A 24,698-nucleotide genomic window follows, 5' to 3' on the forward strand; every position below is an offset into this window, starting at 1 on the left:
ATCTAAAATTAAGTAATCATTTCTAATTGCTTACTTTTAAAAAACAATTTTGAACTTATAAGAATATATTGTTTTAAAAAATAATATGCATGTGTATGGATGTCTTTCAGATTGAAAGAGCCTTAGATAATTGAAGAGTCTTCTAAATGAGATCTATAGACTCCAGAATTCAGCCAAAGGATCTACAGTTGAGATACATAGATATCTACGTATAATGTACTATGTGTCTCCATATGTACATTCACATATGGATAGATGTATCGAGACATAAAAAGGCATCAAGAAGTAAAACGTATAAAATAAATGCTCTGATGAGTGTGAGATCCTAGTTAATTAGATGAACTTAAAGTATGAGGCCATTCTTTGGAACTTTGAATATGTCTCCTTGATTCCTACTTTATGTAGGATAAAGGCAATGTATGTTATATATACATATGTGGTAAATATAACATTTACAGAGAAAAGATAATTTATATATTTGTTTAAGAATGTGTGTTTTAAAGGTATGTGAAATGTATCCATATTAAAGACTGTATATACATGGGGAAATTATGTTTATGTGTGGCAGAGGGCAAGAGAGAGTATATATGTGAGATAGAATTTATGTGTGAGAGAGAAAGAGATACACACGTTGGCCCTTAATAATGTGTTTTGAGATTGTCTTTTAAAAGATTATGGGTATCATTTAGGATGTTCTGTAATTCCTTGAGATTTAATATAATTAGTATTATTTTAAAGTAGACCAGCACATCTCCCTGTCTCTGTATAACTATAAAATATGTCTAGATATATAGTACGGATGAGAGGTACTTTGGAGTAGTGCATAGTGAACCAGGCCATTGAGCCAGGTGGACCTCAGTTTAAATTCCAACTTTGATCCATATTGGCTAAGTGATCATTTAACCAGTTAGTGCTTTGAATAATTCTCTAATGTTATAAACTGCATAAGTTACTAGTGCATTTCCTGACAAGGAATACCATATATTGATGAATTCCCCCTCCTACATCACAACACACACACACACACACACACACACACACAATGGTATAGATATGTATTTGAACACAAGTTCATCCTTCTTTTAGGTGTAGATCATGTGTTATAGACAAAAAAATTTGTGCTATGAGGTGATATTTTTCTTAGCTAGGACCAAGTGACTGATATTCCATCAATGCTGCAGGGCATAGTTGCATTTTTGGCCTTGGAAAATGGTATTACTTTTAATGTATTAAAATTTTCAAAGATGCTATTTTAACGAAGGTGTTGAAACAATTCAATCCTTCATCTTAATGTGAATACATATTGTCACATCATCTATGCAAATCAGAATAATCAATTACCCATTGTCTGTGAACCAAAACTCCCAACAAAAAGCCATTTTTAAAGGTATTAAAAATAGGACTGTGTTGGTAGTCATATGGTAAACATATAGGAATGTCTTCTTTGGACAGCATTTTTTCAGTAAAACTTGTGCTTCGGTATTGAATTATATATATATATATATATATATATATATATATATATATATATATATATACACCTTCAGGTCTATAATAATTGACTCTCTAATCTTACAAATAATCTGTCTGATAAATGATGATATTCTATTTTAAGTGCCAATAATATATGAGCTATTTCTGGCACATCCAGGAGATTTTGCTGCCTGAAGAATCAGTTTTTAATCTGATTTTAAGATTTTAAAACCTGCAGATTGCCACTACTGTTAAGGGAGTCTAAAAATATTTTCCACCTAAATTACTTTTTAGCTACAGTTGTGAAGAAGTAAAAATAGTTGAATCATGGAGCCACTTTTTTAGAACTGTTTTGCCATTAATCCTTATTCCCAAGAGAGGAAGAGAAAAGGGGAAATGGAATGCAGATAAGAAGCCACTATGTGAGCACCCATCTCTATTCTAGGGGTGTAGGAGGAAAAATAAATATAGTAGCTTTTAGGATTGACTTCTCCTTTATCTATCTACACCAAGAACCAGTGGAACAGATGATACAAATGGTTATTGGTCACCCATGTAGCTGTCTATTTATCAGAAACAGTTCCAGATGAGTGTATGTGTGTGTATAAAATCATTTGGAATCATTTTTGGAGCCTCTTGAGACTGTTAATCTGAAAAGAAAAAGGTGGCTTTGGCTATGGGTGAGTGCTGATTGACAATTTCTTGAGCAAATTGTAAATATTTTTAAATATGTTGTATATCATTTATATTTTGAAAGGGAATAGGAGAAGAAGAAAATATAGAATTATATGTGTGTGTTTAAAATTTAATTGGTTTTATTCTAAATTTGTTTTGGTTGTTATTGCTTTACAGGTTAAATATACCCAGGATCAGAAACATATGAAAGGTAGACCAAGTTTGCTTGTGGATACTCCTGAACTGAGGCATGTTAAAGAAACTCAAAATAATATTTCTATGGTAGGGTACAACTGTCTGACTTCTCACGACCAATGTATACTAAAGAACATCATTGCATCATACCCTGGAGATGTTAGTTCACCACTAGCTGGATAATGATTAAAGCACACTTTGGGATTGCTCAGTTTGCCTTTTGGTGAATTTTCTAACTGCACTGAAATGTAATGGAAACACTTAGAGTTTCAATAAAATGATTTTCTCTACCAGTTGATTTTTGTCTTTTTATTTTCAAATTTCATATTCCTTCTATCCTTTGAATGCCTCGTGTGACTGACAATTGCCTGGAACACTTATGTTTGGGGTTGAGTTTGGGTTTAGCATGTTTGCATGTTTCAGTGCATCTTTCAAAGAGCTGTTTGTGTTTTATTACCATATTAGGGCATTCAGGTTTATAATCCAATTGCTTTATGAGTCATTAATATTTTTATTTGGATAACTTTAAGGCACTATTAATAAGAAATGGTTGAGCAATAAGAACTTAATTCACAGGTATTGTTTTATGAGCACTTAGAAAGTAACTACAGTAATATATGTGCATATGTATAGCTTAAATATATATATACTTGCATATTTTTAACTTTAAAAAGCATACATATACATATATATTTAAATTTGTATATTCATGACCTTCAATATATACTTTAAAATTGTGAATATACATATAATAAATATATGTATAAACATGATTTTTGGAGTTAAATGAGATTTAAGTGTATATGTATATATTGGTTAAAGATATGCACATATATTTCTGTAGTTGCATTCATAACTTCAAAAAAATATATTTTTGAAATAATAAATGTGTAGGTTTAAAAATTATATATGTTTATTTTGACATTATGAATATATAGGTTTAAATGTAATTTTAAAGTTCTTCTCCATAAGCCCTAGTAATAATTATTTCAGTAATTAAAACACTTAAAAATCACTATCATCACTCAAATCATGAAGTTAGTAGAAGAGTGTATGACAAACTATAGGGAGAAGAAAGAATATTGATTTAGACATTTAAAAAATGTACATGGGAAAAATTATTAGTTTTTATCTGTGTAATAATTGGAGAAAGATCACCATATGTAGGTAGGCATCCATAGAATGACATTTTTGCCTTATTCATCATTCTATGGAATAAATTGCAGCATGTTCTGTTTTTCTTTCTCCTTTTCAGGTAAAATATCACGAAGACTTTGAGAAGACGAAGGGCAGAGGTTTTACTCCAGTTGTAGATGACCCGGTGACAGAGAGGGTGCGGAAGAATACCCAGGTTGTCAGTGATGCTGCTTACAAAGGTATACACCCACAGATTGTGGAAATGGATCGGCGGCCTGGAATCATTGTGGGTAAGCTGACTTCTGTGGAGGGACTGACTTATGGTGAAAAGAAGGTCCTAAACTGAGAATTTGTCTCCTTAAGGCTTTAGATGCATTTTATATGGTAGTCTATATTCCAAATGGATTCTATTTAAAGTAGCACAGCTATTGAGGCTATTTTTTCAGGCTAGGTGAAACTTTTCAGAATTCCTTGCATATAAAAGCTGGAAAATATCTCTTAAAAGTATATTTTAATATTTAATATTAGAAAATCTATAATTAATTTACAAATCTTTGGGGAGGGGATAGTTTTCATGCCTTTTTGATATGTCCATATTGGCCTTTGCAAATGATAATTGCTTAGCAAAAACACTAAAAATCTCTTTTTTTGAGGAGCTATAAATGTATTAATGTATTAATTAAGCCATGAAAAGATATTCTTCATGAGTTTTCCCTTGCTCTAATGGGAGTAGAATTCTCTCAAAGCTCCCTTTAATCATCTTCAGTGTGAGGTTCCTGCTAAGAAGGAACATTACAGTGGCAGCATCCTCAGAGAGGCTATTTACAGGGGTGATAATTACACACATTTCTAAAAAGGCATTTTGGAATTTCAATTTTAATATTGCATACAGAAGGAGTAAGTGAGCTGTTCTCTAGATATATGTAAATAAAGCTGACAGTTTTTATCACTTGAACTTTTAAGATTAAGGAGAATCATTTACTATTTTAGGAGATTCTTATCACTAAAATAGGAATAATTCTATTGACTTAAAAATAAAACACGCCAAGATCAGAAGACCAATTATTGTGAGCTGTTCTCTTGACTCTGTTTTGTGATTTTACTTGATATAAATTAGCAGAAGAAAATCAGCATGTACTGAGGGAATAGAGAGTTAGCATTGGAATCAGGAAGATCAGGGTTCAAGTCTCTCCTCTGACACAAATTAGATGTGTAATTTTGGACAAGTTACTTAATAAAGTAAGTAGGACTTGGACAGAATCAGTTTTTCTTATTTTATTATTTGCCAGAAGAACATAAGATCTGGCAAGACATGCAAGGTTAAACGAATTTTGAGATGTTTGTGTCTACTATTAAAACGTGAGACTGAGCATGGAGAGACTTTTCGCTGAGTTAGTCCCAGGAAAATGTCTTTTTTTTTTTTTTGGCTACTATCAGTGAAGATCCTGGATCTTTGAAGTCAGGAGAAAACTTGCCATTGGGTCTCTTTGCACATGTTACCAAATTTCTTACAAGATGTAAAAATTACCACAAATAAATTACAAATAAATTGATTTCCCAAAGTAGTCTTTATGTATGGTAGCAGAATTGAAATGACCAAGTAAACTTGAGTCTTTTTAATATTCTATTTCTTTTAGAGTTGCTGGCACAAAGCAAATTGGGTGGGTTTTTAGTTTTATTTTGTCCATATCAAACACTGTCTTTTATACTGCTTGAAGACTTTTTTATCTAATAAAAGTGAATTTTACTAAGGCAAGGAGCTATATTAGCAGCCTAGATTATTTACAATACAGATAAGATTACTTTATACATTTATTTCCGGAATTCCTTTTGATGAAGTGATATTATAATCTAAAAATCTGTAGATTTCGTGTGTGTACCTTATAAGCCCTAGCTTTTCACTGAAACTTTAAATCAAAATAGTAGATCTCCCCAGTTCCATAGCTCTAGGTTCCTTCTATGGAAAAAAGCAAAAATTTCAGCAGTGTCATCAATCAGCAAGAATTTATTTTTATTTAAAAAAATACATTTTCCTATATTGTCTACTTCTTAGCTATTCCAAGTATTTCCCCCCTTCTTTCTCCCCCTCCCAGAGAACTATCATATATAATTAATATTTTTTTAAGAATTAAAAAAAGGACAGCTTGATGGTACAGTGAATAGTATACCAACTTTGGAGTGAAAAGAACTTGAGCACAAAATAGGCCTCAGACATTTAACATTTCCTACCTGTGTAAGTCACTTAATCCCAATCGCCTTGCCAAGCAAACAAACAGTTTTTAAAAAGAGTAAAAAAAAATCAGCACAGTGATTGATATATTGGGAAAAAGTCCAAAAACATGTGCAATATATAGCATCTGTAGACCTCTCACTTCCACAAAGTGTTGAGTTTGGAATGTCCTCATATCATTTCAATCAAGACCTCAAGAAATATTTGTTAAGTGCCTATGTGCTAGGCGTGTCCCAAGTGATGGTGGTAGAACGAAAAAAAACTAATCCTTGTTCTCAAGGAGCACTCAGTCTAATGGGACAACATGTAAATAACTATATGCAAACAAGATATCGATAAGGTAAATTGGGGATAGACAATAGAATTGTGGGTGACTAAAAAAAGTTCATTGTGGAAGGTAGAACTTTAGCTGAAAGAAGCCAGAGAAACCAGGAGGAAGAAATGAGGAGGGAAAGAGGAGGAAAAAAGCATAAAAAAAACTCAGAAGAGCATGGAGGAGGTGGAAGAACAATAAGGAACAGCAAAAAGGCCAGTGTGAGGAGTCAGTGGAGGAAAATACGAGGAGAGAAGACTGGAAAGTTATTGTTTCTATTTTATTTTGGAAGTAAATACACCTGTGTAGACATGGTCAAAGCTGTGTTTAAGGAAGATTAATTTGATAGCTAAGCACAGAATGGACTGGAATGGAGAAAGACTTCCGTCAGGGAGACAAGGCAGTAGATCATTGTAACAATCTAGGAATTAGTAATGAGAGTTCACACAAGGGCGGTTACATAGTCACACAAAGAAAGTAGGAGTACATGAAATGTTAAAGTAAAAATGACAAGATGACAACTGATTGAATATGGGAAATGAAAGAGTGAGGCATTGAGGAGTTAAGTTTTGAGCAGGTTGAGTTTAAGATGCCTGGGCATCTTCAGTTGGAGATGTCTCATAAGCAATTGGAGATGAGATATTGGAGATTAGGGATAGACAGGTAGACCTGAGAATGTGGAAATGACAATTAAATCCATTAAATCTAATGAGATCACCAAGTGAATAGGATAGAGGGAGAATATAAGAGGGTCTTGGACAGAACCTTATAAAACCCGAATGGTTAGAAGGCACAATATGGATGAAGATCCAACAAAGAAGTCTGAGAGGAGTCTAGGGAGAGGAGTGCACAATGAGTATTGTCTCTCTAGGAGAGAGCAATGTCACAAGAAAAGAGAGTATTGACAAGAGAGAGATAGTATCAATTGTTGCAGAAAAATCAGGAAAGTTGAAGATTAAGAAAAGGCCATTAGATTTGGAATTTGAGACATTACTAAAGACTTTAGAGAAATCAACAACTTGTCTATAATTTATAATATCATAGTATTACATTGGAATTTTTGCCAGCTTATGCACATCAATATGTGTTAGGAGTAGGTCTTGAATCTGGGTTTTCTTAATTCCAAGTATGATCCTATTCATCATGCCAATTTGCCTTTTTTTTTTTGCTAGTTTAAATTAAGTAAAAAAAAATACAGTAAGTAGGGGGAAAGTTTCTCGAAGTGGTTCTTCTGACTTTGGCATGCATTATTTTAAAGTCAATTGAAAAGATAATAATTCCTGGATTTTACTATTGGGTCAAAAAAAAGTGACTATGTAGAAGTACTTGAATATATCTATTTTGCTGAATTAAAATTGTATTTACATTTAATTTTTTAAAAAGTGAATAATCAAATACCTGATTGTCTTATGGTGTTTTCCCCTTTACAACTAAATTTCTAGCAGTGAAATTCCTGTATTAATAGCTCTTTGTTTTTTCTAGTATTGATCATAATTATAATGCCAACTTAGATTTAAGATACATATTCTACAGCTAAAGAATAGCCTTAAGTGTGGAGCTCTTGGTTCAGGAATGAAAGAAGTCATTCTCAGCCACAGAAACAACAGATTCCAGTTGAACACGTGAAATTTCTCCCCTACAGCTCACATCCTTGATAACTTAAAGGTAGCATGCTGGAGTCTCCAAGAAGATAATTTCCTACTTCTGACACTAGTTATGTGACCATGACCATATCCTCTGACTTTCTTAAACTTTATTTTTCCTCATTGGTTTTGGTATACTGAACAATTGATACATGCCTATTTTGCCTTCTGTGGAAACAGTAACAGCAAAACCTTTCTTTTTTAATTTCATTGTCTCCTGTGGGAAATTTTGCAACCATTTTGGAGAAGGGATACATATGTGAACTTAGAGACATGTATCTTTGTCTTCTATGAAACATTTATTAAAGTGAGCATTCCCAAAACATTTGCTTCCGATATAGCAGAGAGTATATTTTTTCTAGACAAAAACCTCTTAGTGGTTTCTTATGAGTCAGTAAATTCATTCTACCTTTAATACTTCATCTAGTTCAGTATATGGTGAGGAAAAAGACTTGGCACTCAAACAATACAGTACAATTAGGAAATACTTGCCTTGTGAGGACATGGGCCATGCTATAAAAGGTTTTATAGGTTTACTGATGATTACATTAAAAAGCACTTACGTTGTTGTCCAATTTAAAAAAAAAAAAGCCTTTAAGATAAACAGAGAAATTTAAATTTAATCACACAGTTCTCTTAACAAATACATGTGAAAATGAATGTGTGTTAGCTCATGCCAAGAATACAAATATTTCAGAAAAGCTGTCAGAAAAATCAACAACAGGAAGCTACCTGAGTTCTTATTGCTTTTCTTTGCAGGGAATCATTCTTATTTTTCTCTTGATTTTTTTTTATTTCTTTCGGTGAAAGACCTTAAAGTTTGGCGTACTGATCCTGGCTCTATCTTCGACATTGATCCGTTGGAAGACAATATTCAATCTAGGAGTCTACATATGCTTTCTGGTATTACTCATATTTTGAGTTCTTCCATGTTGGCATGGTTTTGTCCCAAAAATAACCTTCCCCTCATAAGCATTCAAATTCAATTATTCTGCTGTGAGCTTTAAAAACATTTTTAAAAATCATGACTTTGATATGAATTATTGTTTATAGTTATATATTTCTTGAGAATAGATTTTAATCATTGATATAAGTGAAACCTGATAAAAGCACTTTTATTAAAAACTATATTGGAATGTCCGATTATTCCTAGATTCAGTCAAGAGTGTAGAGTTCCCACTCATCTGCTTTTTATTAGTAAATATGATTTCAGTAGACTTTCTGGATTCACAAATACAGTTATTTGGATTTTACTAAGCTTTTGAGACATAAACTAGATTTAAATTTTGAAATACACTGTAACAGTGTTTTCAAATCCTATTATAAGACTTTCATGTAAATACTGTAGAGATTTTTCTATAACTTGAATAATCTTTTAAAATTGAATTTATTTTTGGTCACATTCAAAAGGATACAATATTTAAGCATTTTAAAAGAGAAAACTATAGTTTTACTTAGTCCTGAAAGTTTACTCTTAGGCTTTGATTAACTTAAAATGAATATGGGTAAAGTTTATGTGACTTTTAACTTATGCTGTCATCTCTAAATTAAAGGTACAGGGAATGGAGGTTTGTAGTGATAACAGTTTCTCAAGAAACTGTCATTTTGCATTTTAGACTTCCAAACTGTGGAGGTTTGAGGGTCAATCCAAACATTACAGTGAGTCAAACTAGATGACACCAAGGATTTACATCCTCTTTGCTAGATTTGGTTATTGACTTTGATCACACGAACAGTCACAGATCAAAATCCTCTTGTAATCAATTTAATCTGTGTAGGCATTCAGGTTCACACACACACACATACACACATGTTTATATGCATATGTATATATGTATGCATATTATATATACACAGAGATAGACAGCATTTAACTTTGTGAACTTGAGAATGTTTTGGTGTTTTTGTTTTTCTTAACTATTCCCTAACTATTGGTAGAAATTCAGATTGTCACCAGTGTTTTCCTAGTTAAAGGAAAGTTTTTTTTTTAAAAGAGGCCCATTCTTTTTCCCCTAAGCCTACCAAAAATAAAGGTAGAAAATTAATATAAAAATTATTTATTTTTTTATGTGCCCAGGGAAGATAATATTGTACAGAGAAATAAGTGTTGCCTTTATCTACCTCCAAAAATTGAATCTGCTATTTAATACATGAGTGACCCTAAGTAACTTATGTTATCTCTCTCAGCCTCAATTCTTTCTGGCCAAAATAAAAAAAGCTAAAGTGATTTACTCCTGTAGGCCCTCAGTCTCAATTTGCAGTCACTGGTTATAGAGAATAGAACGTAGGACTTTGATGGCTGAAACTCAAATATTAGGTTATTGTCTTTTCATGTTAATTTTTAATTTTTTTCCATTTCTTTCTGTTTTTCATTCATGTAACCATATACATGAACATTCTTTTCTTCCAAATAGAAAAGGCAAGTCTCTACAGTAGACATCGATCTCATTCTACCAGTACCCTTGGTGTAGGACTAGGGGATGACAAGTCAGAAATCTCTGGGACAAACCCTAGCTTTTCCTTCTGCAGTGAGATAACAAGACCATCTGATGAAGGAGGAGGTATCAGATCTTTCCCAAATAGACTAATTCATTGATAATTTGTGGCACTGTGCATGACTTCTATTCTTAACACATCTTCACATGTGTTTATGTGTATATGTATAAATATTTGGCTGCTATTATAGTTGGAAACTTGAAGAGAACTTCTGCAAGCCTTGGGTGTGCTCTCCTAACATGCTCTTTGGCACGTACTTTCTTCACTCCACTTGTGTGTTATTGAAGGTACAGCTCTGAAGATTTGAAGGCCCTCCTTACTGCCATTAGTCTCAAAATATCTACTGGGTGCATCTGTTTTAGAACATTAAAATGGTTGACATGAATATTAAATATTCGTGTGTGTCAAATAGGCCCATCAAGTAGCATCAAAACTGGCCAGAATATAATGCATAATTCATTCTTGATTTCCCATAGGAATGTCCATATTACAATAGCATTTAAATGTCATATACTTTTAAGTGTATGAGGGAATATTAGCCCAAAGGTCTAAAAGTAATCAGTAGTCTGTAAGAATCATTACTAAAAATATAGTTATTGGGATTGGAATTTTTTTTCAGATGTAGAAAGTAAAAGGGTTTCTTTCTCCTTATCTTTCCCTGATTATATCTTCTCAATCCTTTCCTTTTCTTCCTCTCTTCTTCCATCCTCCTTCTGAAATTATATTTGTTTTTGGAGATGGTGAAGGGTAGGTTGTTTTTTCTTCATTTTTTAACAAGAGACTTTTGAAGATTATAATCCTCCATACACAGAGTCAGAAGACTAAATCTCTCCCATGGAATATCAGGAATAAGATCAAATAGTGCAGGAGACATTTGGGGTTACAGTGGCTTATTATGTATTATAGACTTTAGTATAGATGTCACACTTACCAATCAAGCTATATTATGGTGATACTTTGATGATTAATTTTCATTCTTGTAACTATACATTAAACATATCAACAAAGTAGTTAAAGATCTAGTGAGATATTTTATACCAAGAGCATATGGCTTGGACTCTCATTTAGATTTCATATTTTTCAGTATGTGTATGTAAAACAGGAACTTTTGACCATTTGTTTTTTGTAAACTAAGTTCACTCAATTGAAATTTGCTCAAGTGAAATAAGCAAATATGCAGATTCTGTTTTAAAAATAAAAGTCCCATTTATTGGTTTTTAAGTGTAAATTTATAGTGTTTGAATAGTTTTCCATGAAATAATTGGGCTTGTTTTTGCTTTTGATTTTTCATTGCTTGGGAGTTTATTTGTTTGTTTTTCCTGTGACATAAATGCAGAGTTGACAAAGGAACCTAAAAATGGAAACAATTTTCTTGCATCTATGCTGGTGTATTCAAGGGGAGGAAGTCAAACTCTGCCCTTTTTGGTTACTTTTAAATCGAACAATTTGAAATGTTTGTTCTGAGCTCTGATGAGGAAGTTTTCAATGTAAACTTTTGCAGCCTAGATGCTGTCTGGTAGTGACAATTTTTGAGTATCTTTGGTTTTCCTTAGAAAACCTATCCAACATTTATTTAAGTGCATATTCTGAAAATTGAAGATAATTTTTAGAGCAATTTTCATATCTTTTCAGAGAAAAAAGGACAAGAAGGAGTTGTGATTTCAGATGTCTTTGTTCTTACATGGTAAAGAATTTGCATAGCTTTGTTTCTTTCTTGTAGATGATGGCTATTTTTTCAGGATTGGGGGGAAATATTGCATCATTATTTTATACTGTAAAGATTGGCATCATGTTATAGAAAATTACTTAATGTTATATTTCTTTCTCTAGTTCTTGCTATCTAAAACCACCCTCTCTCTTTTTGAGTCTACCAAAGGGAGCCTATGCTTATTCCTTGAAGTCAATCTATTTCATTTTTTTTTAAATTAAAGGGCACAATATTTTCATGAGTTTCAGGTTTATTGGACTCATTTACTGAGTAGAGTAAATCCTGATTGTTAACACAAAGGGTTAAGCCATCAGGATTCTTTGATTTTGTGTCTTTGATGTAAATATACTTCATTTTGAACTTTCCCATTTGGTTTTCATGAGCATTCATTCACACATAGAGGCTCTCTCCATTGTTTTAGTTATATGTCTTTTATGATATTTTCCCATCTTGCTTTGATTGTGGAATGTTTTCATTTTCTAGTATTATTTGGTTGAATGGGATCTGCTCTTTTCAGTTTGGTTCTATTTCCTAATGTTTTAGATTTCTAAACAGTTTACATTTTCATCCCCAATTTTGTTGCTTTTATATACTAAAGGAAAATTTATTTAAACCTCACTCCATTTTTAAAAAATTCTGGATTCTTATTTTAAATCATCATAGTTTTGCCATTAGATTCACTTAATGAATTTTGATCTACAAATATTATTAATTGTTGATTGAATCAAATACCATTTGTACTAGAAGAACATGATGTCAACATGTAGATTTTTATTTTCAAAACACTTAAGCCTATCATACATTTATGTAATTTCCATCAGCAAAATTTTTAAATGTTATTAAGCACCAGTCATCAATACTAAAATAGTATGGCCATCCCTTTCTATCTTAAGAAATGTGTAATTCAATGTCGATTAATGGTCACTAAAATCTAGTAATGTCAGAACTAAAAGGAAAATTAAATTCCTTTAATAATTTAATTATTTGAACATGATCTTGTGCACTTGAATGGAAAAAATTGTTGTATGTAACTGTTGGATTACAAATTATGATCTCAAAATTAATTCAAAATGTATCATGTAAAATAATTTCATGACAAATCTGAAGAAGTAAAAAAAAAATTATTTAAAAACTGACATGCTATTTCTTTGCTAGAAATCTACCTAATGGCTCCCTTCCTGTAAGATTTTCTTTGATCTCCTTTTTGTTTTGTGTGTGTGTGTGTGTGTCAACTTGCTTATATGAAGCATTTGCTTTCTACTCTTATTTGAAATCTAACACAGTGTTTATACAATCTTTCGTTTAAAAGCAAGTTTACATTTACATTCAGTTCTTTTATTTGCTTCTGTTTGTCAATGTAAAAGATGGTGGAATGGGGCAGAATAAGATAATGAAAAGTGATAGCAACGTTACCAGGAATTAGAAACAGAAACACTACAAATTTGATATTTTCCTATTTCCAATATTGTGATTCTTTCAGTTTTGGAAAAAAAAAGAGAAGACCTCTCATCTTTTTTAGTTGGCCCAAAGCAAATCCTGTTTCCTGTGATAATTCAAACCATCTTTTAATACTGTCCTAAACAATTGGGAGACAAAGAAAGGCAAAATTGTCCTTGCTCTAAAAGAGTCTCCCTCTAATAAGAGAGACATCATGTAAATATAAATACGATACAAACAAGATAAATTGGGAGTAAACAGAAGGTAGAGTTTTGAAGGGACTTAAAAAAATCCAGAAAGCAAAGTTGAGGAAGAAGGACTTTCTAGGACTGGTGAATAAGCCAGTGAACATGCATGAACATGGAATGACTATATCATTCCAGGAACAGGAAAGAGATCTGTCACTGGATCACTTGTACATGGAGTGGGAAGAGAGTATAAGGTTTAAGATTGAGATGGTGGCCAGGGAATATTTTATGAAAGGCTCTGGATATGAAACATATAGTTTTATATTTGAGCCTGGAAGTGATAGGGAGCCACAAACACAATCTCTATGTTCTCTGCAATTTTTCACCTCAAAATATGCTACCCATTGTGTCTAAAGCAAAACTTCTTAAACTTTTTTTTTTTCCTTTTGTAATCCCTTTTTGCCTGAGAATTATTTATATGACCTGGGATTTATAGATATGTGAAGCATTTACTTATAATAAACTATAATTTTATGACGCCTACATTTTTATATGACCCCATATAGAGTCATCACTCACAGTTTAAGAAGCTTTGATCTCAAGAATAATGTTAAATGTTCTCTAGTATTATCAAGACCTCCCAAGAATGACTGAAAACATTGTGAATCAGTACATGCTAGGTTAGCATAGGGGAAGATAACAAAACCTGTAGTACAGAGGCCATCATAGATTTCTTATATGGATTAAATGCATAAAACTGCTTTGTAATCCTTTCAAATGCTCTATAAATATCAGCTATTTATAGTAGCTACAGAAAATATGATTGTAAAGTAATCAACATTTTTAAGAGCCTAATGTGGTGGGTACCTTGGAAGGCAATGGAGAACAAGCTAGGAGACATCCCATACTCATACTCCCTCCCCTTTTGAAGTACTTTGCTATTTCTTTCAGGCTGAGGCATTGCTTAATTGTTGGCCCGGTAGTGTGTTCATAGACTGATTTCTATAATATTGCAGATGCAGGATATACAGCAAGAGTATTTCAATTATGTCATTTTTTGATGTAATAAAAGCTACTGAAAAATTCTTAACCTAAGAAAATGGCATTTTAGTATTTGTGATTAAAGTTGCTCTCAAATTTATGAAAATTGAAAGAATTGATATATACAAGACCAGATTTTCTTAGTGATGAAAAATTGCAGTGGAGATGAAATTTTTTCTTAATGAAATTCTACTAATGGAATCACACCAGATTTCTCTTTAATTATCTAACAAGTATGACCTAAACTATTAAAGGTTCCCAATTAGCATTGTATACCCCCCAGGGAAGAAAGCCCCAAATCATACTGATGGAATCCAAAGGCTCTGTGAAGAATAATAGCAGGAAGTATCATAAGCTTAATATTCTAAATGTGAAGTTGGGAAAAGAACACAACATTAATGGAAAGAGCTAGTTTGCTCAGTGGAATACATGTGTCTTTCATTAATTTTTCCAGATTTATTCCAAGCCATCCACATGCATATATGAAGAACAGTTTTGATCTTAAAACTTGAAAACAGTCAAATACTGAGAAATATTTTTCCTGTGTGGGTGGGTCAATTAAGAATATTGGCTGTTATTCTTCCATTTTGTAATGTCTAGAGAAGTCTCTAAGCTAGAAGGGATCATATATTACAACTGACTTCATATTCCTGGTTTTCAGAGATAACATGAAAACTGGTATTGGTTTTTAAAGATATGAAATGTCTTTCAAAAGCTGTTTTTTAGACCAGACATACACACAATTTTTAGGCACAGACATTCAAACTCAACCATATAAAATAAGAAAGTAGATATTTAAACATATCTGCATATATTAAATCTAGTTCTGGAAATTGGCTTATCACTTTTAGGTAAGCTATGGAACCAGGTGTTCCCACTAATTTATAAGCCACAGGATCGTTGGACTTGAGTGATTTGTTGTTGGCTTCATAAGAAATATATAAAAGTATTAGGTGACGTATTGGCTCACTAAGAAGCACATCTTTTTGATATTGCTTGAGGTTCTTATCTGGTTTCTGTGCCACAGACTAGAATCTTTCCTTGGGCTCTTGGTTCATTTTGCCTAGGGCGCAGTGGTTCTCAAACCTTTGTGCTCAGTATCTTCATGTTAAAAAACTATCGAATATCTGTTCAAAGAGTTTTTGTTCACAAGAGTTATATTTATAGCTACTTACTATATTAGAAATAAAAAAAATAATTTCGAATTTGTACCCTCTGAAAGGGTTTCAGAGACCCCAAAAATTCTTTGGACTACACTTTGAGGACCACTGGCCTAGGGTCTTTGTCCTTAATTGTCTCAGAGGCTGATCATTGCTATTACATTATCCAGTGCCATCACTGAAGGTCTTTCCTAGTCTCTGACTTCAGAGACTGCAAATGGACCTGAGTGATTTGTCTTGCTTGGCTTCCTTCAAAACTCATCCAAAACCTTATCTTCTACAAAAGAGTGTTGCTTAATGCAAGGGCCTTCCTTCTGAGCTTATTTCTAGTTAATAGTGTATCTATATTGTTTGCACATAGTTGTCTGCATGTTGGCTACTTCATAAGATTGTGAATATTTTGAGATCAAAGCATCTTCCTGCCTTTTGTTGCAAATGTTTATTGACTTAACTTGCTTTATTCATTCTGGGTCTAACTTCAATCCCTATCATTCTTCCCAGGTCTCTCTATGATCATATATGGAGGTCTCATAACTGGATATGGGAGTCACAAAATTATGATTTATTTTCAGTAAATATTTTATTTGCATTCCTATTTTATGTACCTATATACCCAGGATCATGTAAAAATGTCTTGAATGAAAAGGGGTTAAAAGTAGAAAAAATTTAAGAACTCCTGCTCCAGTCTAATGTTCCCTCTCTTCCCCAAAATGAAGAGCCTGAAGCTCAAGAAAGTGACTTGTTCAACTTCTTTGATGTTGTACAGGACAGAGGTCATTTTAAAATCTGATTCCCTTGACCCCAGAAATATTCTTTCCACTACAACATATTGGTTCCTATCTCCATGCTTACCTTGTGTTTAAAACATGCAAAGCTCTCTATAATTCAGCTTGTCATCTATATGGTATTAAGAAAATTCCAGTGTGCAAGTATGCTCTGTAATCAGCATTATATCTTACCACATAATATTATATATATTATAACATACATTATATCTAATCATAGATCATATGTGATTATATTCATATATATCTTAATATATGGGATTCCTTTAAATAACAGTAAAAATGCATAATATTTTACAACTCGCACACAGAAATAAGATCATAGAATTATATCAGAAAGGAGCCTTAGAGACCACTGAGTCTAGTCAGTCCAATTACTTTACAGATGAAAAAAAGTTAATTTACAGAGCAGTTAAATGACTTGCAGAAGGAGTAAACAACTAGTAAGAATCTGAGGAGAGCTTTGAATTCATGCCTTCCTAATTTCTAGTCCAGAATTCTATTCATTATAGTTTGCTGGCAGTATTCTTTTACCTATATGATCTTTGAGTCTTGCAAGAGGTCTGTGCTAAAGATAGGATTCATGTTTTCAAATGAGTTATAATTTTTGATTTACAAATTGCTGTATAAGTGTTTTCTATCATCATCATCATCATTTTCATTTTATCATTCTGTTGTTTCAACCCAGCTTTTAACAACTCCATTTGAAGTTTTCTTGGCAAACATTCACTGGAGAGGTTTGCTGGGTCCTTCTCCAGATCATTTTACAGATGAGTAAACTGATATAAACAGGATTGAGTGGCTTGTTCAAGATCACACATTTACTAAGTATTTAAAGTTAGATTTGAACTCATTAAGATGTGTTCTTGATCAAGACTAGTGCTCTAGATACTGTGGTTTCAGCTAACTGCCCCATCTTCATCCGTCTTTTTGGAGATGGGGAAACTGATCCTCTGAGGTTCCACATGCCCACTATAGTTGGATTTTTTTCCTTTTGACTATAAGGTTCTGTTCATGGCTGGGAGAAAAACCATGTCCATTGTTTGGGGTTACTATTTGTCTCTGGATTTGGGCCCTATTCAGCCTCAGTGTAGTGATATAGACCTGTTCCATAACAGATTGCTTTAAGCTGTATGCTACTTTTAGGTGTTTTAATTATTAATTTTGTTGTTACTAAGCAACAAATTTAGGGAAATTACCATAATAATTGAAGAATGGAAGTGAGAAAGTTGGCATTGATTTTTTTAAAGTCAATTTTCATTCTCCCGAGTTCTCCTTTTGGCTAGTTTCTATATTTTTTCTGTTATTTCTATATTTCTATTAAAAAGTTGTCCATTTGCCTGAGATAGACAAAGCTTTGTTTTCAGACTAAAACCAATAGATTTTGCTTGGAAAAATTTAGCCTTGTCAATTACTTAGTCAAGAATTTATTTAATAGGGCAGCTAGGTGGCACTGTGGATAGAGTGAGAAGGACTCATTTTCATGAGTTCATATCTGTCTCAGACACTCATTAGCTACGTGACCCTAGGCAAGCCATTTAACACCGTTTGCCTCAGTTTCCTCATTTGCAAAATGAATTGGAGAAAGAAATGGCAAACTACTCCATCATCTGTCCCCAAAAGAAAAAAAATGGCACCAAAGAGTTGGAAATAGAAATTGAAAACAACTATGCAACAATAATTTATTAAGTATCTTCTGTATTCCACCTATTGTACCAGGTCCTAAGGATAAAAAAAATTCTTATGTTTTCTAGGAGGAGACAAAACAGGTACACACAAAAGTATTTTGCAAATAACTATCACAAAATATATAGAAAATAAATTCAAGATTATTTCAAGTCTTCTTAGCCAATCCTTAGCTGGGGGTACTCAAAGTTCTTGCACATGCCAGATATACTACTTTCTTATAGTTTCCCCAAAAGAATACTCCTTTAATTCCTCCACTTAGCTTTGGGAAACATCTCTGCCTTTATTTCTTTGCTCCTTGAATAAAAATGAGTCTTTCTATGTTTTCTTTGGGATTTCTCTTCTTGAGCTCCAGACTTGTCATACAACAACTGCAGTCATTTTATTGAAGAACTTGAGGCCTTAACTTTAAATGTTTACTAATCTTCTTTGCCCTAGTTAGTTTGAAATCAATTATTTTAAACATCTGCAAGTCTAACACTGGCCTTGCAATGAGGTTAGCGTCTTAGACTATCTCTGACATATGAGCTTCCTCTTCTGTAAAGGTCCTATGATCTAGGATCACAAATTCTAAGCTGTCCTAGAATAGTTAAGGTCTCCTTGAGGATTGTCTTTTGCCACTTTTTGTTTCTCTGGCAGTGAGTATAATGCCTGGTTCATGGTTGGTGCTTAATAATGTTTACTGATTGGACAGAATCTTGACTGCCTACAAAATTTAAGATATCCAGATTTCCCCATGGACCAAGGAAAGGTCCTAATTGCTCACATTGCTACTAATGCATTACATATTTCTCAATTGAGCTTTTCTCCCTGTTCAAACTCTGTGGCAGTGGTGATCCTTTCAATAGTTCCTAGTCTCACTAGTTCCAAATTTACACATGGAACCAATATCACCAATGTGTTTTGAAATTGATTAATAAGATCTAAACAGCTCACAGGACATCCATTTATCTTCCAGAAGAGAAAACTGAGTTTGAGGGAAATTATGACTTTAGTTATGTTACCCAAGTCATAATTAGTGCCACATCCTATAATTCCCACCCAGGTTTTCTAACTTTAGAAGCAATGAACTTTCTACTTTCTTGACTCTTCTTTGCTTTCCCACCTTGGATCTTGATGTTCTAAATAATCTTTCAGGACCTTTACTTCCACCCCACCACCCCAATGACTTCCTTCTAGTCCCTAGCTTTTATGGAAAACACAGAGACAAAATTATTGGAACACAGAGAACATCAATCAATGAACCAAGAAGGATTTTTTAAGTGTCTCTATGTGTCCAGTTCTGTGCTGAGAGTTTAGGATACAAATACAAAGAATGAAATTGCCTCTACTAGCAAGGAGTTAACATTCTAATATCAAATACATCCACCTGACTATTACCTCACAGTATGAACAACATCTGTTAACACCAGCTAACAGAGGTCAAATTAAGTGACTAGTGCAAGACCACACAGCTTGGTTGTGATAGAATTGTATATAATTATAATCAGTCACATATTTTGTGTCCCATGTCCAGTGCTATTTTCAGGACATACAGCTGCTACACTAAACCTTTCCACCAAGAGTATCTAGTGCCAAATTTGGAGTTTATGAGATCTCCTAAGAGACTTTAAGCATTGGGATAGCTTATTCTGATGGATCACATGCACATGTGAATTTAAAATCAGTAACAAATGCAATGTAGGCAATACTTTTCATTTCATATATTTCCAGGATACACATTATATTTAATAATGGTGTAGTAGGAAGTTATTTCATCCTGTTTGCTTGTTACATGGTTCTATGAAAAAGCCTGGGCCCTGTCAGTTTAGAAATTTAGAAAGAAAACTGCAGGATTTTGTCAGAGATGATATACTGCCAAGGAAAGTGAAAAGCTTATCATGAGTTAGCTGACTCTTTAGCTTTAGTCTGTCCATGCTGAAAAATCAGGTCAGATGGAATACTTAAAGAGTCTAAACATATTTTTTTAGATCCTTTCATCCTGCTGAAAGCTCAGCCTCTGTCAAAAATAATGTTTTAGTCACTGTAAAAATATGCATAGGTCAAAGTTATTATTCTCTTTGGGTACAGGAACTTTGGGCCATGGAGGGGACCATAGTTATAGTAGAGGATTATGCCTCCCAAGACTCTGAAGTTTGTAAGGAAACTTTGGCCCATCCTCCCCTAATGTTACTCTTATTTCCTTATGGTCACAATGTGTAAAGTTTATCCTACTTTGGACTGCTGAAATTATACCCTAGAGAAGCAAAACTAAGGGAAAAATAATAAGCATAGTTTAAACCTTAACAAAAGGATAAATCAATTGTAGCAAATAAGAGACAATGCTAGGATTTAAGAGTTTGTCATCTAGCTCTATTGAAACAAATTGTAGTATAATTAAAAAGGCACTGGAGTTCCATTAGGGTGTGACCTCTGAAGGCAGGGATTGACTTACGGTTTTGTATCCTCAGAATTTAGTATCTGGCACATAGTAAGTGCTTAATAGATGCTTACTGACTAAGTTTGGGTACTAGTTTTCACTTATGTTTATTAACCTTTTTGAAACTCCATTTCCTCATCCATAAAAAAGAAATGATATTTGTCTTACCTGATTCAAGGAATTTTTCTTAATAGTTTGGGTGTCTTAAAATGCTATCTATTGTAATTAGGGATCTCTGGTCGACTACTAATCTTTATACAGAGCATTCCAGCTCCAAGCTGGCATCAGAATAAGAGGGCTAAAGGGCAGAGAACAAGGCTGGATAACCTAATGCAAATTATGGAAGTAAATAAAATGAATAGTGAATAGAGACAGTGTAAAAATAAGATAGAGTTAGTAGGGAAAAGAATAGATATTTAAAAAGCTCCCCCCCAAGGGAAGTCCATTTAACCAGATGCTAAAATGGATTTTCACTGAAGAATTTGAAAACAAGTTTTTTAGAAAGGGTGTATTAATGAGATGTAATTTTAATCCTTTCAGGTCACACTACATTTACAAGGTGGCACATTGATAGATAAAACATGAGATTCATGGAATGAATTACAGAAACCCAGTGGTCCTTCTGAGTAAGGAGGCTCCCATTATGGGCAAAGTGCTAGACTTGTTCCCAACTGCAGTATTATTACCTTAGTAATGAGGTTTGGAGTTTACCCAATTGGGATCTTTTACAATCATTTAATGCTTATTTTAAAACTAACAGCATCTTCATGCCTCCTCCAGTCTAGTCATTTTTCAGTTGCATTTCATTAGTTTCATCTTAATTGTTTCGTGGGGGATTCTTTGTCTTTCTCAACAATTTTGGAACTTCTTTGATGTGCATTAAATGAGATGTACAAAACTATAGCCATATGTTAGAAAATATGAAAATGATTCTTTGGGGTTATGCACTATAAAAATATGTCCTTTTTTGAAGTGTGCTTTCCCCCTCATTTAAGATAAAAACAGCACAGATCCATGGCAGCAATTTTTACAACTGTCTCTTCCTCATGTATGTTTTGTCTCTAGAGTCTTTTCTTCTTTCTTGATTCCTCTGCAGAATTTTGACATTGTGAATATTCCTTCCTACTGAATATGCTTTACTTTGTTTTAGAGAGGTTACAGTCTCCTGGTTCATTTTCTACTTCCTTAAGCATCCCTTCTTCATCTTTCTAATTGGTTCTCCTGGTTTTTAAATGTGAGCTATAACCCAGACATCTGTCCTTGGTTTGCCTTGTTCCACAATCTCTCCCACTGACATTTTCATTTCTTCCCATGAGTGCAAATACAGCTTCTGTACAAATGATCCCCAAATGTTCCCCTCCATCTTTACCTTTCAACACCTACTTCCAATTGATAGCACAGTACCCTCTCCTACCTAAAAATCCACTTCAAACCCAGTAAGTCAAAAACCTAATTAAATATATTCCATCTTATAAATGTTTGTTTCTTCTGTCTTTATCATTTCTGCTTCGAATACCATCTTTCACCATGTTGGTAACCTTAGAGTTGTTTTTGACTTGTCTTTCTTTTTCACTTTCTATATCCAGTCAGTTATCATGTCCTGGTAATGCTACTTCTGAAACCTCTCTAGCAACTTTCTCTTCCTCTCTACTCTCACTCCCTATCACCACCCTTGTTATCATTACGACCCACTATTCCAATAGGCTGTCTCTAGATCTTTCTTGCTCTGCTTTGCCTCATCCTCCTGTGGATTGATTAATCAGAGAACACCATTATAAACAAACCTGATGCAAAAATATTCAGTGGATGACTATTGCACGTCAAACAAAATTGATGGGTTTTTTTTTTTTTGGTTTGACCAATCAATTAAACATTTCTTTTTTTAAACACATTTAAAAATATTTTATTTTTAACTTATGGAGAAAAATAAGCATTTCCATAACAGTATAATAATAAAAAGATGATTGCATATGAAACTGCAAATGTACTATGTACAACTTATTATTCCTTTTAAATATACATCAAAGTTACCAAGTAAATTTCTTTTTTCCACTTTTGTATATGTCAGGCACTTTCCTAAGTTCTACAATTTCCAATCTTATTTCATAGTATCTCCCCTCCCCCCCATGAATTCTGTGCTCTCACATGACAGAACTATTCTTTTCCTCCAAAGGTATTCTATTATCTCTTGCTATTTTCCTTCTTTCCTCTTGCATTTATCACCATCACTTAGGATTTTTGTGAGGATCAGATGAGATAACTGTAAAAGACAATTAGTACACAATTAGAAAACATAGTAGGCACTATGTAAATGCTTATTCCTTCTTTTCTACCCTTGCCATCCCTCTGCTTTTCCTTATGTCTGGGATATTTTCCCTTTTGCTAAGGACAGGTCTTCAGATCTGTTAAATTTCTAAATATGCTTTAAACCCACTCCACATCTCTTAGAGGCAGCACAGTGGTATAGTGTGGAGTTGGAGTCAGGAACACCTGAATTCAAGACCTGCCTTACACACACTAGCTGGAATAACCCTGGGTAAAGCATTTCATCTCTTATACACTTACTTTTATCACCTAATAACAACTTCATGGAATTGTAAGGATCAAAGAAAACACATATATGTATGTTTATATTTGGGCAGCTAGATGATGTAATGGGTAGAGTGCCAGACCTGGAGTCAGAAGGACCTGAGTTTAAATCTAACCTCAGACATGTCCTATCTCTGTGACCCCGGGCAAGATACTTAACCCTGTTTGTTTCATTTCCTCATGTGTCAAATGTGTTGGAGAAGAAAATGGCAAACCTTCCTATTACCTTTGTCAAGAAAAACCCAAAAGAACTTATGAAGAGTATAACATGACAAAACATATTTATATTTAATGAGTATGATATGCATGTATATTGTTATATAATTAAATACACACACAGATATATATACATATATGTAGCATTTTGCAAACTTTAAAACTCCATGTAAATATTATGTTTTATTATTAAATTTCTTGCTTTGATGGTGACTTCTGGTCCCCATTTTGTCTATCTTATTCAATCATTTCATTTATATCTAACTCTGTGGGATCCCACTTTTGGAGTTATCTTGGCAAAAATATTAGAGCAATTTGCCATTTCCTTCTCCAGCCCATTTTACAGGTAAGGAAGTTGAGGCTAACAAGATTACACAGGCAGTAAGTGTTTGAGCTAAGACTGAACTCAGGGAATGAGTTTTCCTAAGTTCAGGTCCAGAACTCTATCTACTAGCAGCCCTACCTGTCTGGCCCCCATACTAGACAGTAAACATTTATTGTATTGACCAGCTACTCATTAAAGCACCATATTTTTTTTAGCTGCCTTTGAATCATCTTTTGGTTGTTAGTTCAAAACATTGTGGTAGATCCGTTCACCTCAATGTTGATTTCTGTGTAACAGATAAAAATTTTTGAAGCATGTTTGTTCTTATCCTAATGGAAATCCAGTGACATGGACTTCCAAATTAGATTTCCATTTTGCTAACTCTTAATTGACTAGACCCTATTTTGGCTCAATGTGTTGTTTTGTTTTTGTTAGAATTATTTAGCTTCAATCATATTTGTAGCTGATTCACATTTACTAGGTCACTTTTCCTGTAGTTACATTTTACTTTCACCTTCCCTTCTCCCCTCATTAAAATCTTCTTGTCCATTTTTCAGTTTTTCCTTTTTATCTCCTTGAGAACAAACACTAAATAGGAAATAGCCTCTCTCCAAAAAGTCCATAAAATAGACTTTATGAGTGAGTGTTGTAGTTTTAATACTTCAGAAGATTCCCCCAAATAAGCTCAAACTCACCATATTTCTTGGGGCTTGAGCCACCTTCCAAGTCTCTAGTCAATCAGTCTTGCTTCAGTGAAATGAATTTTGAGTTCCATCTCTGTTTTTATTATTGCCTTAGGTTAACTACAACTCTTGTTTGTTGTTTGTGCAGATGCTGAAATTAAAGTCTCTAACTTAAACTTTGGGGCTACAAGATGACCATGTTTTCATGTTTCTTTTATTGCACCAGTGATCTGGCATGACAACTGGTTCATAAAAGTATACTGGGAATTTTTCCACAAATGAAATATTTTTTAACCGTT

General features: G+C 33.4%; 1 protein-coding gene across 6 annotated transcripts in view; it reads left to right on the plus strand.

Annotated features, from left to right (window-relative positions):
• The window catches only part of NEBL (nebulette), a 450,902-nt gene that overhangs the window by 405,182 nt on the left and 21,022 nt on the right, over positions 1 to 24,698 (plus strand). For 4 of the 6 annotated variants that reach the window (XM_031939884.1, XM_031939883.1, XM_031939885.1 and 1 more), the window contains 4 exons: positions 2,326 to 2,430; positions 3,599 to 3,770; positions 8,477 to 8,569; positions 10,081 to 10,227. In XM_031939884.1, the coding sequence (XP_031795744.1) occupies positions 2,326 to 2,430; positions 3,599 to 3,770; positions 8,477 to 8,569; positions 10,081 to 10,227 (517 nt within the window). The remainder of the gene's footprint in view (positions 1 to 2,325; positions 2,431 to 3,598; positions 3,771 to 8,476; positions 8,570 to 10,080; positions 10,228 to 24,698) is intronic. The other 2 variants (XM_012551250.3, XM_031939888.1) reach the window with 2 other exon arrangements.

This window comes from Sarcophilus harrisii, chromosome 5, assembly GCF_902635505.1.
Source record: "Sarcophilus harrisii chromosome 5, mSarHar1.11, whole genome shotgun sequence".
Taxonomy (NCBI): domain Eukaryota; kingdom Metazoa; phylum Chordata; class Mammalia; order Dasyuromorphia; family Dasyuridae; genus Sarcophilus; species Sarcophilus harrisii.